Genomic DNA, 25,679 nt, shown 5'->3' with positions numbered 1-25,679 from the left:
TTCAAAATGTATGATGGCTTTCACCAAGCATAAAGCCTCTTTCTCAATTGTTGAGTAACGTCTCTCTGCCGGTAACAACTTCTTGGAAAAGTAGGCGACTGGATGCGAGGTGCCATTTGCACCCTCCTGCAACAAGACAGCACCTAAACCTGTGTCACTGGCATCTGTAGCCAAACAAAAAGGCAAGGAAAAATCGGGAGAACGTAACAAAGGATAGGTTATTAAAGTACCTTTCAATTTTTCAAATGCATCCTGACACTCGTTATTCCACATAAATTTTACATCTTTCTTTAACAAATTTGTTAAGGGATTAGCAAGGTCAGAAAAATTCTTGATAAACTTCCTATAATAACCAACTAGACCCAAAAATCTACGAATACCTCTCTTGTTTCGAGGAGCTGGGAAGGCTGTAACTGCCTCAACATTCGCTCTCTTAGGAGCGATCTTACCCAAGCCAATTTCATGTCCTAAATAAACCACTTTTGCTTGAGCAAAATCACTCTTCTTTAAATTTATCACCAGACCAGCCTTCCTCAGCACCTCGAACAGCGCTCTTATCCTCTTAAGATGAGTTTTCCAATCATCACTGTAAATCACAAGGTCGTCAATATATACCACACAACCCTCCAGTTCACATGTAATAAAGTTCATCAGCCTCTGGAAGGTAGCGGCGGCATTCTTCATGCCAAATGGCATCACCTCGCATTCATAGAGGCCGTCACCCGTCACAAAGGCTGATATTTTCCTTGCCCGGGGTGTAAGACCGACCTGCCAATATCCTTTTAACAGGTCAAATTTACTTATATAACGAGCAGATCCCACTCTATCTACACAGTCTTCCACCCTGGGCAAGGGGAACGAGTCCGTTTTTGTTATAGAGTTGACCTTGCGGTAGTCAAAACACATCCTAGGCTGACCATCCTCCTTCCTAACCAAAACTACCGGGGAGCTCCAAGGACTGCAGCTCGGTTTAATGAGGTTATGGTCAAGCATGTATTTAACTTCCTTACTGACTATTTCTCTCTTGAGGGGGTTCAGTCTATAAGGACATTGCTTAATAGGCTGAGCATCCCCAACATCAACGTCGTGTTGCAAAATATGAGTCCTACCAGGTGCATCCTGAAAGAGATCTTTGTATTCATTAATTAAATTAATTAGAGGTGCAGCTTTTTCTGCATCTAAGTGCCGAAATTTAGTATTCAGATTATTTAAAACATCAGAATTATTTTCCAAACCACTTGGGCTAACAGCAAATTTATCGCCCATGAACTGTTCATTTTCTACATTAACTACAGAAATAGGCACTACAGATTCTTCTACAGACCTGTCAATAAAAGATTTTATCATATTAACATGGCAAATACGGGTTTTTCTTCTCCTATCAGGAGTTTCAATCAGGTAATTTACATTGTTAATTTTCTTCAGAACCTTCCACGGACCTGAGAATTCCGCTTTCAGGGGATTGCCAGGCATAGGAAGTAAAACCAACACCTTGTCACCTACATTAAAAACCCTATCTCGTGTTTTAACGTCATACTTAGATTTCATCGAGGCCTGGGCTTTCGCCAAATGTTCCTGAGCAAATGACCGTGCTCTAAGCAATTTCTCCTGCAAATCTGAAAAATAATGCAATACATTAACTTCGGGAGTCTCTCCTTCCCAGTGTTCTCTCACTACATCCAAAGGGCCTCGAACACAGTGACCAAAAATAAGCTGGAAAGGAGAGAGACCCATTGACTCATTGGGGATCGATCGTATTGCAAACAATGCATAAGGTAATTCCTTATCCCAATCATTCCCAGTCTCAAAACAAAATTTTTTTAGCACAGACTTCAAGGTTTGGTGGAACCTTTCCACCTGGCCTTGGCTTTCCGGGTGATACGGTGCAGACTTCACGTGTTTAATACCAAACTCATTCATTTTCTTTTCAAAATACCTACTCGTGAAATTAGTGCCACAGTCACTCTGAATTACCTTAGGAAAACCAAATCGGGTAAAGAAACCAACCAACACTTCAACCACCTTCTCGGACCGTATACTCCTCAATGGGATAGCCTCAGGGAAGCGAGACATTCTATCAACCATAGACAATATATATTCATTCCCACCGCGCGTCCGTGGCAGGGGACCCACTATGTCAATTATCACTTCCCGAAAGGGTTCGCCCACGGAGGGTATAGGAATTAAAGGAGCCTTGGGTATTTTCTGGTTAGGTTTCCCCACCAACTGGCACACATCACAAGATAATACGTGTCTCTTAATGTCCTTACGCATCCCAGGCCAAAAGAAATGTTCAGCAACCTTTTGAAAGGTTTTCCTAACACCAAAATGTCCCGACAAATCATTTTCATGTGCTAAATACATCAATTTATTTCGGTACCTTTCCGGGACAACCAATTGTCTGCACGACTCTACCTGATGGGCAGGTGCATTAGCCGACCTACTCAACCTGTAGAGCAAACCTTTCTCTTTTACGAATACTGGTTTCACCAAATCCTCGGGATTGCCGAGTTCTACTTTAGAAAACTCTTTACTCTGTGCCATTTTGAACACCTTAGCGTCCCAGTTTACGTCATCCAAATTAACGATTTTCTTATTACTACATCCAGTCCTCATGTCAGTCATTTGTCTGTCTACTTGATATAAATCTAAGTCAACATCCTCGAGATCCATCTCCCGAGCTCTAGATCGGGTTACTACAGAGACAGGCTCATAAAAATTAGTTTCAATCTCATCGCCTTCACAAGTCACATTCAGGAGAGTCAAAATTGGACATATATTATCAATTGCACCTTCACCTTCAGCCAAATCATTCCCTAAAAGAAGGTGAATTCCGGGAACTGGCAAACTGTCTACCACAGCCAGCTTAGCAGTCCCTTTAAAATACTTGGTGTGAATATTAAACTTCTCTAAAGGACAAGACGTAATAGAGTTCGGGAAACCACCCAACACCACAAATTCATTATTAGAAAATACAAAATCCTTTGGAACAGCAGTTTTTAATATGAGAGACTGTGCTGCTCCAGAGTCCCGTAATACTTTTAAACAAACCTTTGTTCTTTTATTGTTACCAACAAACACAGATCCGTCAGAAATGTACCTCTTAAATTTTAGTCACTTTTCCTGTTCCATACTTTGGTTTACGTTTGTCGTTTTTTCAGCTACAACAATGTTTACTGGATTAGACCTTCTCTCCTTAAAGTTTTTCCAACCGTAACAATTAGCCTTTACGTGCCCCGTCTTGTGGCACCAATAACATTTCACACTACTACTACTACCAAAATTTCTACCACTACTACCACCACCATTAACCGACCTACTACTGTTTACGAAACTACGAGAGTCGCTTACACCTCTGTCTTCATTAGAAAGTTTTTCTGACCCGTCTTTATTTGACCTTGATGTTCCTTTAGAAGACTGACGATTATTACCATGTGTATTATATTCATTGGGCAAGAACCTATCCTGATTAATTCTTTTCCTAAGGGGTTCCTCCCGATGGGTAAGTGCATACTCGTCGGAAGCAATTGCTATTTCCTGAATGGAGTCTAGTTTCAACTCTTCCAAATGAATTCGCAAGTCACGACTCACGTTCCTCTTAAATTCCTCTGCCAGAAGCAGCTCTTTCAGTTTAACAAAATTGTCTACTTCTTTGGATTTCAACCAGTCATCGAGAAACTGAACTTTCTTTCGAGCAAACTCAACATAAGTAACGTCAAGATCCTTCCGCAGATTACGAAACTTCTGCCTGTATGCTTCAGGCACCAAATCATACGCTTTCAGCACAATACTTTTTACGGTGTCGTAATCCGCGGAGAGATCGTCACTAAGATTATTATAGACCCTTTGAGCTTTACCCACCAAACGACACTGAACTAATGTTGTCCACATATCCTTTGGCCAGGCAAGCTTCTTAGCAATTTTTTCAAATGACACAAAAAACTCATTAACCTCCTCCTCGGAAAAGTGTGGTACCAGTTTTAACGCAGCGAACATATTAAACCTTGTTTCATCAACAATAGAATTATTATTGCTACCATTATTTCCCTGATTCAACTTAATCTTTAATTTAAGTACCTCAATTTCATGCTCTCTCTCTTTTGCCCTTTCATCGGCTCTAAGTTGTAGAGCTCTAAACTCCAGTTCCTTCATCTTGGTTTTTTCTTTCAAAATTTCCAATTGGTCATCACCATTATCAATAGAATTTTCTTTACCTTCACCTTCTAATTCCTCCACCTCCTCAGGCTCACTCTCATCCAGCCTACTACTTTCCAGAACATCCTTCCTATCAAGAGTCTCTCTATATATCTTAGCGGCCTTCAAGACCTCAAATAACAACGGTCCCTTTTTAACCTCAGTGGACAAACTTAAATCCAAGAACTCTGCAATCAACCACAATTGATCCCTTTTTAGTTTAAATAGATCCTTTTCCCAGTTAACACTAGCCAAAAAGTTCGCTACCTCAGCTTCTTCACCCTCTAAATAATGCATCCTGAATTAATTAAATAGAAATAATCACTCTAAATACGTTCAGTGGCTTGACCGCCTCTCCAAGAGCCGTTTACAGTTGAAAATTATGTCGCTAAACTGAATCCTGGCAGGGTCGCCAAATTATGTAATGAACTCAAGATTGATTATGTTCATCCAGGATTTTTTTTCAGACTGGCTCAGTGCCAAAATACCAGGCAAGAACCAGCAGCGACACAAAATTCAAAAAGCAAAAAAAACTCTCAAAGAGGGATACAAAAAACACTGAATCAAACTTAACAATAAAATTTAATTAACAAAAGTAGTCTTAAATTACAAAAAGTAGTCCTCGAAAAGCTTTCTTAGGAACTGGAAAAACACATACACTACTGTACAATAATAACTCTCGAACCGTCACACGCCTACCTAACTTGTATACCTCAGTCGAAGAGAAAGAAAAGGTGTAGGAGGTAGAAAAATACACACTTTCCCTAGCATACGACAGTTAGAGTTCCAGAGTGAAGTAAACCTTAAAAATAATTAATTTTACAATAATTATCAAAATACACCTTTAAATAATAATATATCCGAAATTGGCGATAATACTACACTTTACAGGTCACGAGGAAATATCTGAAGAATGCTGGCATAAGTAATCAAAAACTGCACCGAATTCATAATTAAAGATTATTATGACACATCACCAGCGAATGTCCTACTTCAGGATCACTAGGGGTGTTCTTGCACCGATGGGATCACTGGGGCAACGTAAATTGTCTATCTGATTTAATCAGACGAAGGAAGAACATATACGGTTCGCTTACCGTTCTTCGTCACTAGAAGGCCTCCTCACGACTCCAGGAGGTCAGACACACGGCAACAGCCAGCAGCAGTGGCAGGCAGCAGCACACAAGCAATAGCAATGCTTAGAAGGCTAAAATCCATTAGCAGGAGCCTCTCCAATTAAATGGTAGCTGCAGGATCAGGAACAAATATCTTCCGATTATCAAGCCGTGAAAAAATGCTGTAAGACCTCCTCTGTTGGGGAGCCGACACTCTCTGCCCCGCTGCCCAAAAACGCACTCCAAGTAAACGGAGAGAGAGCGAAAGCATAATTACGTAATGCGGCAGTTCAACAAGCTAATCACTGAAGACGGGCAGTCCGCTCCACAAAACATGAAAAGCAAAAAAGGAATACGGTGAATAAACACTATACAAATAAACACAAACAAAACCTTGGCCGGGGATAAAAGAATGTTCCAAGAGAACTTTTCGTGACTTTAATTAAAACAAATGGCAAAAACCACGAACAAAATATTTAAAGTAATTATGGATTACACTATGTATTACATAATAATTCTACGATGAATAGCCATCGAAAGATATAAAGCTACTCGTCAGTAATAACTAACTTTACGTTGTACAGAAATGTAATAGAAATATCTATTTGTTTCCTTTGACACAAAAAGTATTCTTTAATAGCTGTTAAAAGATATAAAGCCACTCGTTAGTGATAATGGACTTTACTTTGTACAGAAATGTAATGCAAATATCTGTTTATTTCCTTTGATACAAGAAGTATTCTCTAATAGACGTCGTAAGATATGAAACTAGTCGCCAGTAATAATGGACTTTATGTTATATCCATTTATTTCCTTTGACACAAGTATTATATAATGTATAATTTATCAGGTAAACGATAAAAAACTGATGACAAAAGAAACATTTATGGCTCAGAGAGAGAGAGAGAGAGAGAGAGAGAGAGAGAGAGAGAGAGTGAGAGTGTGTGTGTGTGTGTGTGCGTGTGCGTGTGCGTGTGTGGAGGGGGGGTTTAACTATGAAAAGAATAGTATTACTTGGTTAATGTCTTGGGTTTGCCTGAGTGTTTTAAATTATTGGTTTATAAGATTTTATGTTTGGGATTTATTTTCATATAATTTTTTGTTACCACTAACATAATTATTATCAACGAGTAAACATAAATGTGATGCATTTCACCTCTTACTGTATATGTATGTTTTCTCTTAAAAAAGAAATATTTTGAAACGTATTATGAAATTTCTGTGGTTTTCCTTTTAACTTTCTAAATTACTTTTTTTTCAGCTCCTCCAAGTGAAGCTCTTGTGTGTCGGGTTAGAGAATTGTACAATCGCCGTGTATCTGATGTAAGATTCCTCATCCCTGTATTAACTGGACTTAGCAAGAAGGAAGTTACAGCTGTTCTACCAAAGTTGATTAAACTGAATCCACACGTTGTCAAAGAGGTACATAACTTCTTGAAATACATATGCCTACATATGCCTAATATGAATATATTTTGTTTGATTTTGTCTAAAACATTCATAATATATATATATATATATATATATATATATATATATATATATATATATATATGTATAAACACATACATACATCATCATCGTCGGCGCCCACTCGTGTCCGAGTATTGGGTTCTGTCGTTAGCCATCATCCTCCTATCTGTGGGGTGGGTGCTTATGCCTGATGTGGCTGTTAAGTCCTACTCTGTGGTGGAAGAGTCGCGGACAGTGTTCACAAGGGAGGGTAGGTGGTGGGCGGGGCTGTACTGTACTCCTCCAGGTTTTCCTGTCCCTGGCTGTTTCTTCCCATGAGGAAGGATCGATGTCAGTTAGAGCCAGGGTGCGCTTTAGTTGATCTTTATAGCGCATTTTCGGGGCTCCTCGTGGTCTGGTGCCCTGGGTCAGTTCTCCGTAGAATATTTTCTTTGGGAGCCTAGATGGATCCATCCTATGCACGTGTCCTATCCAGCAGAGGCGGTGGTGGATGATGGTGGCCTCCACGCTGGTCAGCGAGGCACGTTCTAAGACTTCAATGTTGGTGGTGTGGCTCTCCCAGGGGATTTTCAAGATCTGCCTCAGTTTCATATATGTATACATACATATATACATACATACACACACACATATATATATATATATATATATATATATATATATATATATATATATATATATATATATATATATATATATATATACACAGTAGGGTCCCGAATTATGCGTGTTCGAATTACACGATTCCCCTTTTCCGCGATCGCTATTTTTCAAAAATAAATTTTCTGTATCTGCGAGGCTGTTCAAAGTTCGCGAGTCAAGCACTACAAAATGTATCAAATCTATTGTCTTTTTAAGTATATTGGTAGCCCTAAATACGGTGATTTATAATAAATGTTACAAAACAATATTAACATTACATTTCATTAACATAATTTCATAATGATTAGCCTATATAAGGATAAAATTCCACATCAACAATGAAATCAACTGTTAACTGTGCGAGTCCAGCTGACAAAATGTAAACAAAAATGTGGTTACGTTCTCGGCAATCTTTATCTTTCTCTAACTTTACGATAATTGTAATGGTAGTGTTAATAATGGTATATAAAAGCACTATTTTTGTTTAGTACAGTATATTTAAAAGCCTTATTTTTCCCTCTGGGCGTTCAAGGTTTTCACGAGTAGACTGGGTTCGTTTATCGGCAGTGAATAGCCTAAACTTCGGTAACGAGTCGTCAATATTTTGTGTTTATCGGCAGTGAATAGCCTAAACTTCGGTATCGAGTCGTCAATATTTTGTCATATTTTAAACAGTATACATTTGATTTGCAAACATTGGTTTTGTAGAGTAGACGGTAAAATAAAATCTAGAGAGAGAGAGAGAGAGAGAGAGAGAGAGAGAGAGAGAGAGAGAGAGAGAGAGAGAGAGATTTGATGGCAGAAATCCCCCCCTCTCTCTCTCTCTCTCTCTCTCTCTCTCTCTCTCTCTCTCTCTCTCTCTCTCTCTCCGTAAGAAATAAAACCATAGTTCACATATGGCAACTTGAGTTTAAGAATGAAATTTACATGAATGTTGTTAGTTGTGGCAATCAATTCCTCGCTTCAGGGGGTACACGAAACAAAAACACGGCATTCAATTACAACAGCTGATTCTCTCTCTCTCTCTCTCTCTCTCTCTCTCTCTCTCTCTCTCTCTCTCTCTCTCTCTCTCTCTCTCTCTCTCTCTCTCTCTTAACTTATTCAAACCATCTATACAGTTAATATTACATAAACACCAATGTGTTATAACCTATCATATTTATTGTTTAGTACTTTAAAACCATCTCTCTCTCTCTCTCTCTCTCTCTCTGTCACATCGAACGTTATAGCGGTAACCTAATTGTTCGATGACTTTAAAAATAGGCCTAGTACTTTCTTCTTTTACCTTTTTTTGCATATGGATCCATAATTGAGGTGGGTACAAGTTGACTTATAACTGAAGTTAGGAAAAGTATTTTGGATATGGAAAGGACAATTATCTTTCGTAACAGTTTTGAATTATCGTAATTTATCATTCTGTCATTAGCGGCAGTTTGCTATTGTGGATTAAACGCATAAGGAAAAAAAAGGTTTCCAGCTTTGCTACGAATTTAGGAATTTATATGGATACGGTAAGTAAAATATTTGTAATAACATAATGTTTACTAAATGTTTGTAATATCATTAGTTATCACTTTTATCATGTGTGTTTAATGCGTTCGTTTGTTTATTATGATCGAAGATGGAGCGTAAACAAATGGAAGGTTTCCGTTTCAGGCGGCGTCATAAAGAAAAACATTATATAAATGGAATTCACTTCATTTATTTGAAAGTTCTTAGAAAAAAAATTAAGTAGAGCATTGGTAATAACAAAATCAACATATAATCAATATTGATAAGATTGCTGTGGATGCAAAAACAAACCTATACACAGATGTGTAAATGCGTCTGTTTCTTCGTTATGATCAGAGATAAACGTAAACAAAACATTGGTTGTCGTTTTCTATTGTGCTTTTTGGCGTGTTTAGGAAACGCATGATATAAAATCGCCTTTATTTTGATAATTTTGGATTTTCAATCATACAACAAAAGCTAGTCTATAGAGTGATGGTTTTGCTATTCACTAGTTGTCTTAAACAATAGATATGACAAACATTAAAATTTGTCTGTATTTTGGGTCGTGTTAAAACGGGAAATATACAGTGTTTACACCCATCCTGGTTGTAATTTTAACCATTTTTCAAGTTATTAGAACTTTAAAGTATATTAAATATTTGATTTATTTACAAGAACAATTTGATATTATAAAGAAATACAGTACAGTACAAAGAAAGTATTGGAAAAGGGTAGTAAACACGTTTGAATAAGCAAGTTGCCGATTGCCATGGCCAAATGTAACTATTTCTGTTAGTTGTGTGTTTCGAAATCCTCGATTTTCCATTTATACGAGGTCATTCATCGACCAAATTCTCGTATAATTCGGGACCCTACTGTATTGTTTCCTTATAAATGTGTATATAGCTATGAAGAATCATCAAGGATCTGGCAACCGATATGGCATGCCCTACTCGCCTACCTACCGGGTCAACAGACTGTGGCTTGAAACAGGGAACCCCTCCAACTCCATCTGTGCTAGTGTTTGGACGTCTGTCATTGGCCTTTGAAGTGTCATTCCTTTTGTGCTAATTGTTTTTCTCTCGTCTTTCAGAATGAGTGCTAAGTAAGTGTGTTTTATGAGGATTTGTCCTGGTGTGGAAGGATGTCTGAGTGGAATTTTCATAAGACGTATGGAAGTTGATCCTTCTTTTTTGTGTCCAAGGTGCAAAGGACATTGATGCTCCTCAGAATCTCCATGTGGAGTTTGTAGGGAGTGGTTGTCTTCCTAATGGAAGAAATTTTATGGACATAAAAAGAAAAAATTTCAACAGGATTGTTCTCCTTTGACTGCTTCAGGGTCGAAGAAATCTAGATATCATCTCTTGACTCTGAAATTCCCTTATCTGAGCCTTCGTCGTTGGGTTTGCCACTAAGCCAGCTGATGAAGGACAGCGATCATGTGTTACTCCAGGTTTATCTTGAAGACGTGAAGTCTACTGCCCACCATTGTGAGGTAAAAGATGCTACGTTAGAGGCTGATCCCCTCACTACTTCTCTGTCCCCAGTCATTGAGTGTGCTATGAAAGATGCACCGTGTGCCATTGATCTCGCTAACCTTCAACGCTCTGGACTCTTACAACCAGGTCTTTGTTTATGACCTGGGATCTCAAAGCGAGTTCTCACTTCTCAGGTTATACACCTCTGGGTTCATCTTTGAAATTTGTTTAGTATTTTACTGAGCATTCTTTTGAACTTATGCAAGATTGCACCCTGTGCCCGAAAGCACTCAATTGTTGACCTCACCTGACACCATTCCATTGTCTTTCTTGACATTCTACTCTGCGTTCCTCTTACACCTTGTGGGCCACAACTTCAGGATGATTGAGTCATATTGACAAAATCTTCTCCATCAGTGTCAAGAGTACAGTAGTGCATCAGGTGAGAGATAGTCGTCGCGTTCAAAAATGTGATTTCATCTCAAGACCAGAGTGTTAAAATGGTAGTGTGGTGAGCCATCATCAACAAAGAGTGCGATTTAGCAAAACACATTCGCCTCGATACTACCAGGGAACCGCGAGATGTGTCTGCCATACATCGTCAGTGGTGTGTCTGCCATCCTGCATTCCGGTGGCGTGTCCATCATACCAAAAGTCTGAGGTGTGTCCTCTAATCCGTAGTTTAGTGGAGCGCCCTGCGGACCCTGACAGTATGCGCGCCCCCCCATCTTCGCGCCCTTGTCCTTCACAAGCTCATCCTGCAAGGGCGGATTATGCAATACCTCATAAGGTAGCTAGTGCTCCTATATTGTACTTGTTTAATTTGAGGATGATGGGGTGTTGCAAGTTAGGTGCAGAACTCCTCCAACTAGGTCGACTCCTAAGAGAAGCAGCAACGTCTCAGTCCTTCCAAAAACGAATGTGGCTCCGCAACAGCATTTTGAAAGGAGGAGATGCTTTGATCCTTTCCCTCTGTTCCCTAGGGTGGTTCCTCAGGATCGTCCTTTGAGAGGGACTCAGTATATTGGGCCTCGTACTCCCTTGATTTCATCGATATCTAATACAAGTCTACCAGATTCTTTTATTACGATTACTTCCAAGAATGAGCATTTTTAGGGGGAGTACTGTGTGTTCCTGTTTGATCTTGACCCTTTTATTCGGAAGAGGAGGATGTTGAGCCTCCACTTCTGTCTACCAGCTGTTACCCTGACCCTTCCTCTTAGGCGGAATTGTCTTGGCACAAGCTAAGTAGGCCATCTTCTGTGGTTGGTGTCATAGAAGGATCTCTCCTATCCAAGCCCCTTTTTCAATAATTGCTTTCTTACTTAACCTCTGCAAGGAGAAGCTCCGTTTCAGTGGTAAAAGTCTATCATTCTGCCTTAAGCCAAGTCTTTAGACTAAGGGAAGTAAGGATTTCTTCTTGGTAGGAGATTTCTATGCTCATATGAAGCTTTTAGACCTGTCCTCCAGTTGAAGTGAGACCTCCACCCTGTAATTTTGTCAGGGTGTTACGTTTCCTGAATGGGGCTCCCTATAAACCGTTGAGGCTAGCTTCAGCTAATCAAATCAGTAAGCTTCATGGTCTCTCTTTTGACATCTCCCCTTCAAGGGGAGGGAGGCGGGTCTCATTCTTCTTCGTTCCTTAGTTTCTTGCCAAAAACCAGAATCCTTCGATCCTTCGCGGTCCTTTCAGACCACGAACCTTAGAGGGGTAACCGATGATCCTGATCAGTTATTATTTTATCCTGTTTGGGTGCTGAACCACTGTCTCGTCTGTACTTGTTCTGTTAGACCTAACGTGCAACATCTCTTTGTCAGCGCAGGGAAGACGAAGAAAGAGATTACAAAGAACACAATTTTGTTTTGACTAAGAGCAGTAATCACACGGACCCCCTCTCCATCCTCCTCCTCTTCCTGAGGAAAAACATGGATAAGAGTACAATGTCAGAAGTATAAGCACTTCCTTGGCGTTCAAAAGGAATCTCTGTGTGACTCAGGTGTATGGAAATGTCAAACGACGCTCGGTGCTCATTATCTGCTGAATGTGACCCACAGGTCCTAGATACTTTTTTCTTTAGGGCCTGAAGTAGTTGTGCAGCAAGTAGTATAGCTATTTCAAATCCTCTCACAGGATCATTAACTTCAGATCAAGGCCCAAGGTTATGTGCAAGTTTGGGATGAAAGTGAAGAATGACTCTCCTTTTCTTTTCCTTTCAATCTTCCCTTTTCTTGGGGCACAGCTTTGAAAGACCTTACCTAATGGACTTGATCTCATTAAATGTAAGCCTAACTCAGCGTGTGCCTGTTTTGTCCTAGGTACAGAAGAGTTATTTTTCCCCACACTATATGAGGGGGAGTGTGACATAACCAGGCAAACCCATAAACATATGTGTGCCTTATCATATGATTCAAGCAAAACCATCACATATTTATGCTAGGTCTTAAACACAAATTTTTGGCTCAGAACAACCCTTGAAGCCATGGCTGTGTACCTTGTGGTATTATTAAGCCACTGGGTCATGTGGTGGTAAAATCCTTAGCACTTTCAGCATCCCAGATGCACGAGTTCTGAGTATCACAAGTTTAAGTTTTCCAGCCAGTTGGAAAGGGGACTTCCTTCTGGTTAAGGATAAGTCTCCTATGTAAAGGATGATGGGTTGTATTTGTGTAGGAACAAATGACAAGTTTCGAAGATATTTTTTTTATTTTTCTAACTACTGTATACAAACCTAAGTCCTTTCCTCACACCTCCCCCTTCACCAACAACTAAGAAATTCCTAGCTGCTATTGAAGTGGTTTGTCAGTGAGCCGGCAGTGGTCTGTTGCCTCCCTTTTACTGGTCAGTTATTGACACTTCATTATAAATTTTAACTGCCATATTCCAGCTTTGATGTTATCATTCTCCGATATGAAGGACCCAAGTTTGTATATTTAGGAAAAAAAAAACAAATTACTTCTAAAAAATTGTTATATTCTTAGCATTAGTAAGTGTCCAGCTTCTAGAAAATACACTTCAATATTAAAGACTGAGATGGCTTGGACATATGATGAAAAAAAATTACTAACCGTTTGAAAAGTAATATATATGGATGTGGTAGGGTAAAAATTATGGGTATGTTAATGAGATCATGGAAAAAGAACATGGATGTAGTCCTTTACTAAGTGGATGTTCATTATTTTAAAAGTGGTGAGAACTTACTTGACATCTGACCACATAAAAGGAAAACATGATGTCAAAATATTAATGATGGTGATAATGAACACTGATAGCAAATAAGCTTTCAGTCTACCATGTTTGATAAGGTAATATCAATAAGAGCAATATGTTCATATCTGTGAGACAAAGACTAATTTTTATTATTTCTCTTTCCAGGTATTTAATAGGTTATGGGGAGTAACGTTAGACACTGGAACTTCACCGTTAACTCCTGTAGATTTATTAGTGGCTCTCCATCTAATAGATAATGAAAAATGTGATGTGAAGACAGTGATTAAAGGTAAGTTTGATATATAGGTCAAATTATAGGCTGATAATTGGGGTAAGAATTTATTTTTAAATATTGATAAACAATTTTATCTTAAAAACAAGGTCTTGATTTATTTATCAGTGTTCTTTTAATAAAAAAAACTGAAGTTCTTACCTGTAGAATTTAAATATTGCTATTCGAGAAAGGAAAACCATTCTTTCTAAGAAAAGTCCTTTAAATGCTATCAGGTAGGAAAACTGTCAAGTTGCAATGTTTATCTTACCATAGCAGTAATTTATATGTAAAATGAAATGTTTGTAGAATACATAGTATGGTCATCCAAATCTTTATAACTCCTTCTTATGCATTGTGAATACAAGCCTCCTTTCAGCATTATGCTTTGTTTTATCTCCACCAGATAAGGTTGATTGTAATTTACTTTAGTGTAGTGAATTACGTTTATCTTGGGAATCACACCACACAGGATATAAAAGCATAAGAGAATTGTGAACATAAATGTTAACTTTTTTCATCATGTCAAGGGGTGAATGTGTGAGTTCTTTCCAACCACTTCTATGTAGTGTACTTTCTGCCAATGCTATCTTGTCTAAAACATCATCTAAGTCCTTTCTTCATGGTTAGAATCCAGTTACCAGCTTTCTTGTATACTTACTGTATGTCTTTGGGTTACTACAGTTTCAAATAACTACAATTTGTGGATGCAACACAACTTCCAATAAGTACTTGTATTATTTTTTGGGATTTTTTCATTTTATCATATTTTTTAGTTAGTCGTAGTTTATATTACCATGCCATAAAGTGTGTTTTTGTCCTAAATTGTGACTACTACTGCATTAGCATTAATGAGGACTTTGGTGTTAATGTACAGTGGTATATTCAGGTGTTTTCCAACCATCAAAATTGGACTTACAACTAGTTTTAGGAACGGAGTTCCATTATAACCCGAGAACATACTGCAAAGTCTTTTTTTATAATTATTCTTTTCTCATCTGAAAAATAATTCAAGTTTATGAGATTTTCTTACATTTCTTATCTTCTGAACACATTTCTCAGCTATTTATGATTATTTTTTTTTCATTGTCTCGGTTCATTTTGACTTAACAGCATTTTACAGTGTAGTTTTCTCATATCTCAATATTTAGAACAACACAAATCTTGTACCTGCTTTACTAATATTTTCATGGTTTATTAATGGTATGGGAAGCAATGTAGCTCTCTGGTTGAGGGCTAAGTGCCATTTACGAGGTCTAGGGTTCTTTTCTTGCTCTCAACTTTTGTATTTTTCCTAGCTATACAAAGCTGAGTCCTCTAGATTATACTTCCCTCCTCAACCACCCCTTTCAGTCCTGAGCCGAAAGGTCATAAAAAAACACCTTGACAGGTAAGGGGACGGGGCTTTTCGCCCTCACTCCCAACTGTCGCTTTACTGCTCGTTAAACGATTCAATGGGAGACCAGCTATGAGCTGAAAACATACTCCTTACCTAAAGTACTCAGGTTTGAATAGCTGGGAAAAATACAAATTACTTAAAAAATTTAGGATATTTATATGATGTTTGTTTCACTTTATCCATAGCTACTGGTTTGTGTTTTGCGGAGCGTAATATTTATACGGCTGAAGTACTAGCTTTCGTGCTCCAGCAACTCATGGAACAGCCAAACCTACCAACCCTCTTCATGAGGACAGTGATTCAGACTCTTACTCATTATCCCAAACTCTTGGGATTCATTATGAATATTCTTCAGAGACTCATTGCAAAACAAGTAGGTATAACAGTTTATGGTAATGTATAGGTTTAGTGTTAGTAATAAAGTTAGTCAGTAAATAAAACTTTTGGAACAGTTGTTTCAGTATTGGGTTGCAGTTGTCTGTTGTTGATAGATCTGTTCTTCATCCAGTGATGAGAGATCATTTATTAATAGCCTCACTGGATGATTTGATTTGCATAAACTAACATGAAAAGATTAGACTGGCAAGAAAGTTGTTCTGATTGGCTAATGGTAACAGCTGACATCTGTCATAGTTTCTTTGGTGGAATTATTTGATTACTTAAGTTTCCTAAAAACAAAGCCATTTGACTCTTCATTATCCTTCTTTTTAATCTTAGAAATTTTTTGTTAACGGAAAGAGGCGTCCCTCAGTGTATTTGTTTTATGCTCTACATTTTTCAATATTAATCTTACCCGATGATCATGTAGCTGTCAACTCTGTTGCCCGACAGAAATCTACGGTCGGGATACGCCAGCGATCGCTATACAGGTGGGGGTGTACACAACAGCGCCATCTGTGGTCAGGTACTCCAGTACTTCTTGTCAACAAGACCTCAATTTTTCCTCTGTCGTGCCACCGGCTAGACCTACTGGGATACGCTGTTGATTCTGGAGTTATTGCTCACGATTTGGTGATGTATTTGCTCTAGAGTTTAGCCTTCGCTATTCAGGAAGCTTTATCTTTAGCTTAGCAAGCTTTTGGAATTAATTTGAATTAATTATGGTGACGAAGAGAGTATGGACTCTCTTTCACTTTTAAATGGCCGACCCTTCCCTTAGACGGAAGTGTTGGTGTCGAAGAGAGTATAGACTCTCTTTCACTTTTTATTTTTATCTCTCCGCCATTTATAGGCCTCTTCGATTAACTTTCCTTAAAAAAAAAAAAAAAATATGCGACCTTTCCTAATAGTAGGCGGTCCTTACTTGGAACCGAAGTTAATTAACACTGAGCTCGTCATATCGTTTTTCCTGTTAAGAATTTATGCTATTTTAATTTTATGTTTTTGAAAGAATTTCTTTGATAAGTCTCGTACTGTTTTCAAAGTTGAACTAACGTTTTGTTTAGTCTCCGCAGTTGTTGACGTTCAGAACGTTCAACTTGCGCTCTATCGTTACGATAGAGAGAGAGTATTCACGGTTTCACGTTGCAGTTAGAGTAAACCGATTCTAGCGTTTCGTTCATTCTTTCTTAGCTTAAATGGTTTTAATTCTAATAAAGGAGCTTTTTATTTGGGAAACCTTTCAGTTTTTTTCCTTCAACAAATAATATGTTTTAACGATATATATAATTGGGCTCATCTCTCAGGTTCTAAGTCAAGAGAGAGAGAGAGAGAGATAGAGACGGAGGGAGAGAGAGGAGGATAAACGTTTCGTTCAAGCGGGTAACGTTGGTCTCGTTTTTTTTTTTTTGCTCTTCTCCCTAGTCGATAGAGGGGAAGAAGGTAAAACGTTTCTAGAGTTTTATTCTTGTTCCCAGGCTTTATGCGGTGAGAGATTTTAAACGTAGTTTATTTGATCTAGTGTTTAGTCTCTTTTCCAGCCACTGAATTCTTTATCTTTCATTATGTTTTTCTGTTACATTGTAATACTGTTTTCGCAATTACTACCTTTTAATGAAGGATAGGATTGCGTGTTTCAGGTACAAACCACTTAAAGTTTCGAGTTCAGTGAAATAAGTGCAAACAGAAAATCAAAAGTGATAAAGTGATATGCGCAAAGTGTTACAGTGTTGCGTTCGAGGGTTCGTCTGTTCGTGCCAGTGGTTCACCTAGTCTGGGACCTCTTACAAGCTCCCAAGCCCAGGGGAGAAGTAATGTCGAAGGACTTATGGGTTCCTCAGGCCTTGATCGACGAACAGACGTTTCCCTCTGTGGTTTCGGGTGTATCTACACACGTTGCCGACGTGATCACCCCACCCACACAAAGACGAGAGAGCCCATTTATTCCTCGTCTGCGGAAGAGGTTTCTCGCAGAAACCATGGACCAAATCTTGCAGCTTTTAAGTGCAAGTCGGTCCCTTCCGCGCAAGTCCAACGGCCTAGGTGTAGCCACTGGGTCAGTTCGGACTCGCTGCAGTACGACAACTGCACACCTCCTAAGAGAGGCTAGGTGGTACCGCAACAGGCAGTAACTCCGTCTGTTGCCGCACCAGCTGTTTTAGACCCTCAGTCACAACGGACAGTAGCTCCGTTTGTTGTTGTCTTTCATAGACCCTAGTGGTCCATGCTGCAGACTTTACAGTCTCAGCTTGCTCCTTCATACAGGAGTATCATGCTGGAAGGTTGACAATGCAGCCTGTTTACCTACAACCCGCCGAGGTTGTGCGCTCAGCAGATACTGCGGCTGCCTGCTCCCACACCACACCTGTGAGAGCTCCTCCACCGATGCGCAGTCCTCACTGCCAGACGCATGTTCTTGCTGCACCATCTGCTAACATGCGTGAGCTGCCGCATCAGGAGTTGCCGGGTTCCAGCACTATGCGGCATTCTCCTCAGCCCATGCAGCATGCTCTGCAGACCTTACAGCATGCTCCGCATACCATGCAGCATGAGCCGCATTCCATGCAGCATGAGCCTCATACCATGCAGCATGAGCCTCATCCCATGCAGCATGAGCCTCATTCCATGCAGCATGAGCCTCATCCCATGCAGCATGAGCCGCATGCAGCATGAGCCGCATACCATGCAGCATGAGCCGCATGCCTTACCTCATGCTCTGCATACCATACCGCATGCTCTGCATACCTTACAGCATGCTCTGCATTCCTTACAGCATGCTCTGCATTCCTTACAGCATGCTCTGCATACCTTACAGCATGCTCTGCATACCTTACAGCATGCTCTGCATACCTTACAGCATGCTCTGCATACCTTACAGCATGCTCTGCATACCATACCGCATGCTCTTCAACCCACCGCAGCCCCTCCCACGCACCAGCACTCTGCTTTTGTTGTTGCCAGCTCCCACACTCCGACTGCGGAGAAGGTTGACGATGCACCCGTGGGCCTACACCTCCTACGGTTGTGCGCCCGGCATGGCTTCATGCTCTCACACTCTTGTTGTGAGAGCTCCTCCACCCATGCACAGTCAACCCTGCCAGATGTTTGATGACGCCCACACACAGAGCACTCCGTTGCCGTGCGGGAGCTACCACAAGCTGCCGTGTTTTGACACGGTGTGTCAGCCTCCGCAACACACTGTGGTTACCGCCACTCGCCAGCAGCAAACTAGTCAGGCAGGAGTTGAGGCTTACCCTCACTGAGAGAACTTAGCTTTTCTCGGATATGGTTCCTGTAGATGAGAAAGTGCTGTTCTCCCTCCTTCTGATATTCCCTTGAGGACTCTGTCATTTGGAGAGGAGCCTTAAGCTGCTTAGCCTCCTATGGACTTTTATTTAAGCATAACATGCTTCCAGGGAGGGTAAATGGTTCCGCTTCAGTCGCTAACCCCGTCTGTTGCCACACCTGCTCCCATAGACCTTGAGCTTTGTTGCAAGACATGCAGTCCAAGCTTAGTCCTTGATAGAGGATTTCTTTTTACGGAGTCAGTGTGTCACTGGGAAGACGTTCAACAACCAGCAGAGGTGACTTGTTGTGACGCGGTGCGGCAACCTCAGCAACCCGATAAAGAGTTGTCTGTACTACCCAGACAGTCTAGACAGTTTCGGGTTGTCGCTGTACTTCCTCGCTTCCCCATGGTTGACAGTTCACAGACTGTGCAGCAGTACCATGATCTTGTGTCCGGCTCCATCAGACGACTGGCTTTTAAGAGCTCCCACAAGTCGTCGCTGTCTGGAGAATCTCAGATGGACTATGGATCTGACCAAGGAACTGGGCCTCCTGGTCAATTTAGAGAAGTCCCAGCTCGTCCCATCCCAGACCTTTGTCTACCTGGGTATGGAGATTCAGAGTCGAGTTTTTTCGGGCTTTTCCGTCGGCCCCAAGGATCAACCAAGCCCTAGAATGCATCCAGAGCATGCTGAGAAGGAATCGATGCTCAGTCAGGCAGTGGATGAGTCTATCAGGGACACTTTCATCGCTGGCCCTGTTCATCGAGTTAGGGAGACTCCACCTCCGCCCCCTTCAGTATCATCTAGCTGCTCACTGGATAAAGGACATGACGCTAGAGACGGTCTCAGTTCCTGTTTCCGAAGAGATGAGGTCTACTCTAACGTGGTGGAAGAACAGCTTTCTTCTCAAGGAAGGTCTACCTTTGGCTGTTCAGAACCCCGACCGCCGTCTCTTCTCGGACGCATCAGACACGGGCTGGGGTGCGACATTGGACGGACAGGAATGCTCGGGAACATGGAATCAGGAGCAAAGGACACTTCACATCAATTGCAAGGAGTTGTTGGCGGTTCATCTGGCCTTGATAAACATCAAGTCCCTCCAGCTAAACAAGGTGGTGGAGGTGGACTCCGACAACACCACAGCCTTGGCTTACATCTCCAAGCAGGGAGGGACTCATTCGAGGAAGTTGTTCTAGATCGCAAGGGACCTCCTCATCTGGTCAAAAGATCGAAAGCTCACGCTGGGAACGAGGTTCATTCAGGGCGATATGAATGTCATGGCAGATCGCCTCAGCCGGAAGGGTCAGGTCATCCCCACAGAGTGGACCCTTCACAAGAATGTTTGCAGCAGACTTTGGGCCCTGTGGGGTCAGCCAACCATAGATCTGTTCGCTACCTCGATGACCTAGAGGCTCCCGTTGTACTGTTCTCCGATTCCAGACCCAGCAGCAGTTCACGTGGATGCTTTTCTGCTGGATTGGTCCCATCTCGACCTGTATGCATTCCCGCCGTTCAAGATTGTCAACAGGGTACTTCAGAAGTTCGCCTCTCACAAAGGGACACGGCTGACGTTGGTTGCTCCCCTCTGGCCCGCGAGAGAATGGTTCACAGAGGTACTGCAATGGCTGGTCGACATTCCCAGGATTCTTCCTCTAAGAGTGGACCTTCTACGTCAACCTCACGTAAAGAAGGTACACTCAAACCTCCACGCTCTTCGTCTGACTGCCTTCAGACTATCGAAAGACTCTCAAGAGCTAGAGGCTTTTCGAAGGAGGCAGCCAGAGCGATTGCCAGAGCAAGGAGGACATCCACTCTCAGAGTCTATCAGTCTAAATGGGAAGTCTTCCGAAGCTGGTGCAAGGCCAATGCAGTTTTCCTCAACCAGTACCACTGTAACCCAGATTGCTGACTTCCTGTTACATCTAAGGAACGTAAGATCCCTTTCAGCTCCTACGATCAAGGGTTACAGAAGTATGTTGGCAGCGGTTTTCCGCCACAGAGGCTTGGATCTTTCCACCAACAAAGATCTACAGGACCTCCTTAGGTCTTTTGAGACCTCAAAGGAACGTCGGTTGTCCACTCCAGGCTGGAATCTAGACGTGGTCCTAAGGTTCCTTATGTCATCAAGATTTGAACCTCTCCAATCAGCCTCTTTTAAGGACCTCACATTAAAAACTCTTTTCCTCGTGTGCTTGGCAACAGCTAAAAGAGTAAGTGAGATCCACGCCTTCAGCAGGAACATAGTTTTCACATCTGAAACGGCTACATGTTCCTTGCAGCTCGGTTTTTTGCTAAAAACGAGCTTCCTTCACGTCCTTGGCCTAAGTCGTTCGAGATCCCAAGCCTGTCCAACTTGGTGGGGAACGAACTGGAGAGAGTACTTTGCCCAGTTAGAGCTCTTAGGTACTATCTAAAAAGGTCAAAACCTTTACGAGGACAATCAGAAGCCTTATGGTGTGCTATCAAGAAGCCTTCTCTTCCAATGTCTAAGAACTCAGTTTCTTACTACATCAGGCTTCTGATTAGGGAAGCACATTCTCATCTGAAGGAAGAAGACCTTGCTTTGCTGAAGGTAAGGACACATGAAGTGAGAGCTGTGGTTACTTCAGTGGCCTTCAAACAGAACCGTTCTCTGCAGAGTGTTATGGATGCAACCTATTGGAGAAGCAAGTCAGTGTTCGCATCATTCTATCTCAAAGATGTCCAGTCTCTTTACGAGAACTGCTACACCCTGGGACCATTCGTAGCAGCGAGTGCAGTAGTAGGTGAGGGCTCACCCACTACATTCCCATAATTCCATAACCTTTTTAACCTTTCTCTTGAATACTTTTTATGGGTTGTACGGTCGGCTAAGAAGCCTTCCGCATCCTTGTTGATTTGGCGGGTGGTCAATTCTTTCTTGAGAAGCGCCGAGGTTAGAGGTTGTGATGAGGTCCTTTAGTATGGGTTGCAGCCCTTTATACTTCAGCCACCTAAGAGTCGTTCAGCATCCTAAGAGGACCGCTACGCTCAGTAAGGAAGACGTACTTATTAAAGGCAGAGTAATGGTTCAAGTCGACTTCCTTACCAGGTACTTATTTATTTTTTATTGTTATTTTGAATAACTAATAAAAATGAAATACGGGATACTTAGCTTCTTTGTTAACATGTATACTGGTCTCCACCCACCACCCTGGGTGTGAATCAGCTACATGATCATCGGGTAAGATTAATATTGAAAAATGTTATTTTTATTACTAAAATAAATTTTTTAATATACTTACCCGATGATCATGATTTAAATGACCCGCCCTTCCTCCCCATAGAGAACCAGTGGACCGAGGAGAAAATTGAGGTCTTGTTGACAAGAAGTACTGGAGTACCTGACCACAGATGGCGCTGTTGTGTACACCCCCACCTGTATAGCGATCGCTGGCGTATCCCGACCGTAGATTTCTGTCGGGCAACAGAGTTGACAGCTACATGATCATCGGGTAAGTATATTCAAAAATTTATTTTAGTAATAAAAATAACATATTTAACCATTTATGTGCTTCTTTCTTGGAGTAGTAATGGGAAGTAGAAATTTATCCTTTGGAAAGCCAAGAGCCCACACAATAGTCATATTTTTCATGCATTTAATGTTTAATTTTTTTATCACTTTTCATATTCACAATCTTATTGAATATGTTTTGCATTATCTTGAGAGCTGAATTTCATTTGTTCAGTTGTTCTACATGTTATTCTGTATAAACCTAATATTGTTATACAGAAGAAAGTTACATGAATAATTCCCCTACATGAGAACATTGAACGTAAGAACGTCTGGTTTTGTTACATTATTTTTTTTTTATTAATTTACACATTAAAATTTTTTACTTTTTCTTCACCCATCATGATCCTTTCACTATTGTGCTGGTGTAGGTTTGGAAGCAGAAGAAAGTCTGGGAGGGTTTCATCAAGTGCTGCCAACGGGCTACGCCCCAGAGTTACACTGTCCTCCTTCAACTCCCAGCTGAACAACTTTCAGATGTATTCACTAGTGCTCCAGAGTTACGCACACAGCTGGTCCAGCATCTTTCTACGTTAACTGACAACCAGGTCTGTATTTTTTCATGAGATTTGTAATAGGTATGAAATACTTCTAAATACAGTTGTCCCTTGACTCAGATTGGGGATCGATTTTAAACCATGCATTTTAAAAATCCACATTGTTCTAGTTTTCTCATGTAAGATGGCATAATATAGGTTATTTTAATTATATATACAGTATAGATTACTTATACAATATGTTAAACATTGTAAATACCATGTAAATTGTACATGCATATACCAAGGCACTTCTCCCAATTTTGTGGGGTAGCCGACAGAAAAAACAAATGAAAAAAGGGGACCTTTCCTCTGTACGTTCCTCCCAGTCTGACAAGGGACTCAACTGAGTTCAGCTGGTACTGCTAGGGTGCCACAGCCCACCCTCCCTTGTTATCCACCACAGATGAAGCTTCATAACGCTGAATCCCCTACTGCTGCTACCTCCGCGGTTATCCAAGGCGACCGGAGGAAGCAGCAGGGCCTACTGGAACTGCTCACAATCGCTTGCCATTCATTCCTATTTCTAGCACACTCTCTTGCCTCTCTCACATCTATCCTCCTATCACCCAGAGCTTTCTTCACTCCATCCATCCACCCAAACCTTGGCCTTCCTCTTGTACTTCTCCCATCAACTTTTGCCTTCATCACTTTCTTTAGCAGACAGTTATTTTCCATTCTCTCAACATGGCCAAACCACCTCAACACATTCATATCCACTCTAGCTGCTAACTACACCCATTCTCACCCTCACAACTTCGTTCCTAACCCTATCTACTCAAGATACACCAGCCATACTCCTTAGACACTTCATCTCAAACACATTCAATTTCTGTCTCTCCGTCACTTTCATTCCCCACAACTCCGATCCATACATCACAGTTGGTACAATCACTTTCTCATACAGAGCTCTCTTTACATTCATGCCCAACCCTCTATTCTTTACCACTCCCTTCACTGCCCTCAACACTTTGCATCCTTCATTCACTCGCTGACTTACATTTGCTTCCACTCCACCATTTCCTGCAACAACAGACCCCTAGTACTTAAACTGATCCACTACCTCAAGTAACTCTACTTTCAACATGACATTCAACCTCGCACCACCTTCCCTTCTCTTACATCTCATAACCTTACTCTTACCCACATTAACTCTCAACTTCCTTTTCTCACATACCCTTCCAAATTCTGTCACTAATCGGCCATGCTTCTCTTCCACGTCTGCAACCAGTACAGTATCATCCGCAAACAACAACTGATTTACCTCCCATTCATGATCATTCTTGTCTATCAGTTTCAATCCTCTTCCAAGCACTCGAGCATTCACCTCTCTCACCACTCCAACATACAAGTTAAACATCCATGGCGACATCACACATCCGTCTCATCCCCACTCTCACCGGAAACCAATCGCTCACTTCATTTCCTATCCTAACACACGTTTTACTACTTTTGTAGAAACTTTTCACTGCTTGCAACAACCTTCCACCAATTCCATATAACCTCATCACATTCCACATCCCTTCCTTATCAATTCTATTGTACGCTTTCTCCATATCCATAAACGCTACATACACTTCCTTACCTTTTGCTAAATATTTCTCGCATATCTGCCTAACTGTAAAAATCTGATTCATACATCCCCTACCTCTTCTAAATCCACCCTGTACTTCTAAGATTGCATTCTCTGTTTTATCCTTAATCCTATCAATCATTACTCTACCATACACTTTTCCCACCACACTCAACAAACTAATACCCCTGGAATTACAACACTCATGCACATCTCCCTTACCCTTATATAGTAGTAAAATACATGCACAAACCCAATCTACTGGGACCATTGACAACACAAAACCACATATTAAACAATCTCACCAACTATTCAAGTACAGTCACACCTACTTCCTTCAACATCTCAGCTCTCTCACCATCCGTACCAGGTGCTTTTCCTACTCTCGTTTCATCTAGTGCTCTCCTTACTTTCTCTCTTGTAAACTCTCTCTCATTCTCATCTCCCATCACTGGCACCTCAACACCTGCAACAGCAATTATATCTGCCTCCCTGTTATCCTGAACATTTAGTAAACTTTCAAAATATTCCACTCACCTTTTCCTTGCCTCCTCTCCTTTTAACAAATTTCCATTTCCATCTTTCTCTGTCTCTTCAATTCTCGAACCAGCCTTCCTTACTCTCTTCACTTCTCTCCAAAACTACCTCTTATTCTCTTCATATGAAACAACTCAATCCCTGACCCCACCTCGGGTCAGCCGCCCTCTTTACCTCAGTTACTGTGTGCTTTACTTCCACATTTTTCTGTCTATATCTTTCATACTTCTCTACACTATTACTCTGCAGCCATTCTTCAAATGCCCTCTTTTTCTCTTCCACTTTTACCTTCACTCCTTCATTCCACCATTCACTGCCCTTCCTCATGCTGCCTCCAACAAACTTCTTGCCACACACATCACTTGCAATCCCAACAAAATTTTCTTTTACTAACTTCCACTCCTCTAAATTACCAGTTTCTCTTACTTTCACTCTGTCATATGCCATTTTCAACCTTTCTTGATATTCACTTTTTACCTCTAGTTTTATTAACTCTTCAATCCTCACTAACTCCCTTTTACATCCCCCCACTCTTTTGCTACAACTAATTTTCCTTCCA

General features: G+C 40.9%; 1 protein-coding gene across 1 annotated transcript in view; it reads left to right on the top strand.

Annotated features, from left to right (window-relative positions):
- Positions 1-25,679, top strand: part of Sym (symplekin) — a 147,114-nt gene that overhangs the window by 112,274 nt on the left and 9,161 nt on the right. Inside the window, exons 16-19 of the mRNA XM_068351892.1 lie at positions 6,571-6,731; positions 13,770-13,893; positions 15,460-15,647; positions 22,846-23,022. Of these exons, the coding sequence (XP_068207993.1) occupies positions 6,571-6,731; positions 13,770-13,893; positions 15,460-15,647; positions 22,846-23,022 (650 nt within the window). The remainder of the gene's footprint in view (positions 1-6,570; positions 6,732-13,769; positions 13,894-15,459; positions 15,648-22,845; positions 23,023-25,679) is intronic.

Source organism: Palaemon carinicauda, chromosome 2 (assembly GCF_036898095.1).
Source record: "Palaemon carinicauda isolate YSFRI2023 chromosome 2, ASM3689809v2, whole genome shotgun sequence".
Classification (NCBI taxonomy): domain Eukaryota; kingdom Metazoa; phylum Arthropoda; class Malacostraca; order Decapoda; family Palaemonidae; genus Palaemon; species Palaemon carinicauda.
Note: the sequence above shows the minus strand (reverse complement) of the source record. Positions and strands in the feature narration are given on the sequence as shown.